The 6,000-nt window shown below is 52.5% G+C and overlaps 1 protein-coding gene across 1 annotated transcript in view; it reads left to right on the top strand.

The window, feature by feature from the left end:
- The first annotated feature begins 1,031 nt into the window (after nucleotides 1-1,031).
- The window catches only part of ATCAY (ATCAY kinesin light chain interacting caytaxin), a 35,632-nt gene continuing 30,663 nt past the window's right edge, over nucleotides 1,032-6,000 (top strand). Inside the window, exons 1-2 of the mRNA XM_024745876.1 lie at nucleotides 1,032-1,166; nucleotides 3,373-3,491. Of these exons, the coding sequence (XP_024601644.1) occupies nucleotides 3,415-3,491 (77 nt within the window). The 5' untranslated portion in view covers nucleotides 1,032-1,166; nucleotides 3,373-3,414. The remainder of the gene's footprint in view (nucleotides 1,167-3,372; nucleotides 3,492-6,000) is intronic.

Genomic DNA, 6,000 nt, shown 5'->3' with positions numbered 1-6,000 from the left:
CATCTGCAAAGACCCTTTTTTCCAAATAAGGTCACATTCACAAGTTCCAGGGGTTAGGACATGGACATATCTTGGGTGGGGGGTGGCACCATTCAACCTGCTACCAGTCTAAAAATAAAAACAGCAACAGCAAGAAACACGCATAGAACTTTTCTCATGCTGCGGCACTGTGCCAAGCACCCTCCCTGCATCACTTCATTAAATGCCGAAAGGCCAGTACCTTAATGTTTCCATTTCACAGATGAGGAAACTGAGGTCCAGGAAGTGTGATCACTTACCCAACCAAGTCCCCAGCCAGTGGCTGAGCCAGTGTCCCGATCCACTTATGGTTTGATTTCAGAGGGTGCACTCTTAACTCTATACCATTCTATGGTCTTCCAGGGCGGGGCTGACGCACGCACACCTGCAAGGGGCGCCTTTCCCTCGGAGGCCCCGAGCGAATGTGTCTGAGAAGGTTCTGTCTCCCCAGCACCCAGCCCGGTCTTCGGCCCATGGCTCATCGTAAGTGGTCGGCTGAGGGACCCATGAAATGGGTCCATGAGGATATTATTTCCTCCCTCCCTCTTAATCTAAGGAATGAGGCCATCGCTGCCACTTATTTATTTGTTCCTTGTTTTGTTTTTAAATCTGTGATGCGCCATCAGGAAATCATTTCCGCTTCTGCCCCTGGTGAGGCTCTTGGAAATGCTCCCCTCTCAGCCAATGGAGAGCACCGATTCTGGCAGGGGGCTGTGCTTTTTGGTCAGCCCTGCCCCCATCCACCCACCCTGCACACAAAAGCAGCATAATTAACTGTCTTAAGGAAGCCGAGCCTCCGCCAGCTGCGAGCTGGCAAGAAGAAAATACCTCGGAGGCACGAGGACCAGGGACGCAGCCGCAGCCGAGCGAGGGGGAGCCGACCGCTGACTGCAAGCTGTTCCCCACCCGTGGACAAAAGCGCCCATCCGCGCCCGTCGCATTGCCCTGGGTGACCTTCCTTGGATGCGGAGTCCGCGCCAGAGTGCATCTTCCTCGGATGCTCTGAAGGCGAGGGATGCCCGGCTGCATCCGCCCAAGGCTCTTCTTTGTTTGCGCGTAACCGGGAGAGGCCGCGGAGGTAGCCGGGACTCACGCGGAGGTGAATCCACTTTCTTTCTCCCCGCCCTGCCGAGGAAGATTGTCCGCAGGTATCCGCTGCTACAAACCCCCTTCTGGCAGATGGGGCGGGTGGGAGCAGAGAACCAGGGTCTTGTGATTCTTGGGATGCTACCAGCTCCATTTTACCCCACGCGGAGAAAAGCATCCGCCCCACACACACCCCCACAGTTCACCTCCCATGCCCACCGTTCACCTGGATGGCAGAGGATTGCACCATTTCCGGGACGTGCTTAGAGATTAGGCAGCTCAAACCCTCAGCCCCTCTCTGGGACGCTTCCTGAGAGACCGAAATATACACGTCCCACCTCTGTGCATTTCCTATTTATAACGCCGTGAGCGGATTTGGAAAAGGATTTGATAGATGTGTACGTAAAAGCTTGCCTGTGGGGTGGGGAGGAAGGGAAACGGTTGAAGACAGAGATTCCTCCTCCTCTGCCTGAACTTGTATGTGATGTGCTGATAATTCAGCACCACAGCGGGAAGGCACGCTTCTCAGCTCCCCCTCGCTGCCTTATTTGCCGTCCTCGAACGTGAAGTCGGGATCAGAGGGCGGGAGCGTCCGGGGCCCTGCGGTCACCCACCCACACCCCTCATTTAGAGGATCGTTGGGCCAACATGTGTGGCCCCAGTCTCAGCTGTGGGTGGGGTGGAGGTGGGTGGTCCTTTCTGGGGGTTGAGGTCACACCCAGCTCAGGATAAGGAAAACAGACGCAAAGACCACTCCCTTCAGAAAGGAAATGAATTTCCATTGATGGGAACTTTCCCTTGCAGTAAGTTCCTGGGCAGTTGTTGCCCACAGCATCAGGAAGACATCTCTCTCTCTCTCTCTTTTCCGTACTGCGTCTTACTGTCCCTCCTCCATGAATGAATGACGACATTCAGGGCAGTGACAAGAATGGAGTGAGAAACTCTCACTGAAGTGGGGGAGGGTCGAATTTCAGATATCCCGTCCCCCTGCCTGGCCCTCACCTGTCTCCGGCTCCCTCTGAGCCCCAATCCCAAATGCAGAACCTCCATCCACAGGGGCTTAGGTCCAGCGAGGGGCTCTGGAAGACACACCCAAACTAAGAGCCACCCACCAGCTCTAGAGGGGCAGCCGCAGTGAGTGGGGACGGGGGAGGGGGGAGGGGCTGGAGGCGGGACCTTAGGTGCTGGCAAGTGAGGTTGACAACTTCTCAATCTCAGATCTATGGACATTTGGGGCCAGATCATTCTTGGTCATGGGGTACCATCTGGGGCACTGAGCAGCATCCCTGGTCTCCACCCACTTGATGTCAGTAGCACACCGCCCCCCCCACCCCCACCCCCGCACTTGTGACAACCCAAAATGCCTCCAAACATTGCCAGATGTCTGGTGGGGGAAGGCAGAATCACTGCCCGTTGACAACCACTGGTTTAAAAGCTCAGAACCTGCACTAGTGGTTGAGTCATAAGATCCTGGGGGATCCTTTCTAGACCAATTCTTTCATTCACAGGCAGGGAAACTGAGACAGGGGAAGTCTGCCATGCCCCAGGATAGACCCAAATTCAGTCCCACTCGGCAGTTCTCACCACACTCCCAGACAGCCCAGGGCTCAAGCCCCACCTAGAGTGCTGCCTCCACCCCATCCTTGCCCCCAGCTGGTTCCTGGCATTTTGTGGTTGGTACAAATGATGATCCTGATTTCCAGCCCCAGGCACTTTCCGCACTTCCTTTTTCAGTCCTAGGGTCAGTTGTCACGACTTGCTTCTTCGTTGGGGGAAGGGAGGGGACAGAGGGGCAGGACAGGTGGGCTGCAGCAGATAGAGGTGGGTTGGCGTTAACCAGGTCTTGTCTGAATGTCAATCCCAGAAAGGAAGCTTAATTATATCAGTCATTAACACTAAATGACTAAACGTCATTTAGTGTAAATGACTTTAATTGGATTTATTGCTTCCTAGCTGAAGCCCAAGGTAAGGGAGGGATGGTGAACCTTGCAGAGGATGGATTTCAGAGCTTCAAAGGGGGGCTGCTTTTAGCTGGAGGCTCAGCCCCTCCTTTGGTTTCAAACTCCAGACCCACATGGGTGTTCAACTTTCTATGCCTCTGTTTTCTCACTGGTGAAATGGAGAAGCCTCATGGGGCTGGGCAATGATTCAATAAGACAATGGACACAAGAGCTCTTTGCAGATCCATCTCTGAAGTTCTGTGTGTGAGTGGGGATGTGTCGTTATGATGATTGTCCAGTAAAACCTCCATCCACTGCCCTCCTTCAGGATTCATCCTTGCTTCAAGTCGGTCCTTGCTTCCCAGCTCCCATGGGGACCACTGAAGCCACGCTCCGGATGGAAAACGTGGACGTGAAGGAAGAATGGCAGGACGAAACTCTGCCCAGGTACAGCTCCCTAGGTGTGCGTGTCAGACGTGGAAGGAGTGGGCCCGACGCTGCTCCCAGGTGTGAGGCAGAGGCACCCCAGTTGATCGGGCCAAGTGCATAAATGATATTTGCTGAATTATTTAAGATTGATTTCCCACCTCCCTACCCCACCCATCCCTGCCCAAAGTGCCAAAATAGCTCCCATTCCCACACTATCATAAGAATTCTAAACATTCTTCTAAAACCATCTCATGGGCGGTTACAGTATTCTTACCTGGGTTCCCATGAATTCAGGTAACAGCGTGTTTTTACCTGCAGCAGCCAGAGGGACCCTGTCATACCCCTTAAAAGCCCTGCGGCAGGGACTTCTCTGGCGGTTCAGTGGTTAAGACTCTGTCCTCCTAATGCAGGGGGCCCGGGTTCTATCCCTGTTCAGGGAACTAGATCCCTCATGCCACAGCTAAAGATCCCGCACGTGGCAATGAAGACCCCGCGTGCTGCAACTAGGACCCGGCACAGCCAAAACAAAGCAAAAGGCATGGGGGCTTCCCTGGTGGCGCAGTGTCACAAACCCAAAAAAAAAAAAAAAAAAAAAAGGCACGGAAACAGATTCTCCCCCAGAGCCTCCAGGAGGAACCAGCCCTGCCAGTGAAACTGATTTCAGACTTACTTCTTTGTCTAGATTCTTAAGAAAATACATACGTGTCGTGTTGTTGTTGTTTTTATTTTTTATTTATTTATTTTTGGCTGCGTTGGGTCCTCGTTGCTGCGCACGGGCTTTCTCTAGTTGCGGCGAGCCGGGACTGCTCTTCGTTGTGGTGTGTGGGCTTCTTATCGCGGTGGCTTCTCTTGTTGCAGAGCACGGGCTCTAGGCGCCCGGGCTTCATACGATTGAATATGCTGAGTATTTCACATACTTGTTTACAGTCTGTTCCCCACCATGGAGCCCACGAGAGAAGGGGCCTTTGGTTTGATCACAGGCATACAGCTGATGCTCAGTGGATATTGGGTGAATGGATGACGGTCATTGGTACGAATTCAAAATTGTAGGAAGCAAGCTGTGCGTGCCCACTGCTGAGACACTTGTCTCTCTGTATTCTCCTCTGGCGAGGCGTTGGGTAAAGGAAAATATAGTCAGCACAGGCTCCCCTTAATTCATCAGCTGGATGCAACTGCTCATCGCCCTCCCACTTTTTTTTTTTTTTTTTTGGCCAGCTTGCAGGATCTTAGGATCTTAGTTCCCCAACCAGGGATCGAACCCGTGCCGATGGCAGTGAAAGTGCAGAGTCCTAACCACTGGATCACCAGGGAATTCCCTCTCCCTCCCACTTTAATGCAAGGAGTTTACCCACAGGAGATGATGCCCAAGAGTTAGTTGCATAACCATCCAGGAAGGAAGAGTCAAAGGGACTGGGCATATTCACCCTGGAAAGGAGAATTTGGAAAGGATCTCAGTTGGTGAGGGTGCTCAGGGCAGAACAAGGGTGATGGACAGGCATGAAAGGGACGCAGGTTTGAGTCTAAAGTAGACTCTTTGGACTCAAATGGTCCAATCTGTGCATGCTTTGTACGGCCAGCCGGCCCATTCAAAAGCAAAATGGGCTGATGGGGGAGGTCTGGAGCTTCCTGTCCACCTGTCCCAGGAGAAGCTGTGATGTCAAGGGCATCACCCCCTCATTTGAGAATCTTTAGCCCTCTCTCCAGTCTAGTCGTTTTCAGTGTCAATGTTTCACGCACATCCTTATGATTCTTAAAGTGATAGATGGGGACTTCCCTGGTGGTGCGGTGGTTAAGAATCCGCCTGCCAATGCCAAGGACACAAGTTCGATCCCTGGTCCGGGAAGATCCCACATGCCGTGGAGCAACTAAACCCATGTGCCACAACTACTGAGCCAGTGCTCTAGAGCCTGAATGCCACAACTACTGAGCCCGTGTACTGCAACTACTGAAGCCCATGTGCCTAGAGCCCATGCTCCACAACAAGAGAAGCCACCGCAATGAGAAGCCCATGCACCGCAACGAAGAGTAGCCCCCGCTGGCCACAACTAGAGAAAGCCCGCGTGCAGCAACGCAGCCAAAAATAAATAAAAATAAAAAATAAAGTGATAGATCCCCACCTCAGAATAGCCGAGAATCTCTTGTCTGCACAGTACCGTTGTCTTCAGGAAGACAAGTATTTCGGGAAAGAGACGGCGACTTCATTGGAGCCGACCTCCTGTTCTTTCACTGTTAAAATGTTCTTCGTTCTACATTCCCTCTTATAAGTATTTCTCTTTAACTCAATACAAGGAGTGCTGATGCCTGGATTTGTAGAAAGGGGTCTGATGACACCCGGACCTGGCAATTTGGGCGAATTAAGGACTGTTTTTATCAGGGGCTCCTGATGTGGCTAGGAATGCTCCAGAATGGACAAGAGCCACCTTGGGGAGCTGTCCCTCGTTCCCGGCATGGGAGATCTGTTTCCTCCCATGGAAAAGGTGGAAACAGATGGGATGATCTCTGTGGGTTCCTTCCAGCACCAAACACC

This window comes from Neophocaena asiaeorientalis, unplaced genomic scaffold (assembly GCF_003031525.2).
Source record: "Neophocaena asiaeorientalis asiaeorientalis breed wild unplaced genomic scaffold, Neophocaena_asiaeorientalis_V1.1 scaffold357, whole genome shotgun sequence".
In the NCBI taxonomy this organism is placed as follows: domain Eukaryota; kingdom Metazoa; phylum Chordata; class Mammalia; order Artiodactyla; family Phocoenidae; genus Neophocaena; species Neophocaena asiaeorientalis.
This window is presented reverse-complemented; position numbering and strand designations above follow the sequence as displayed.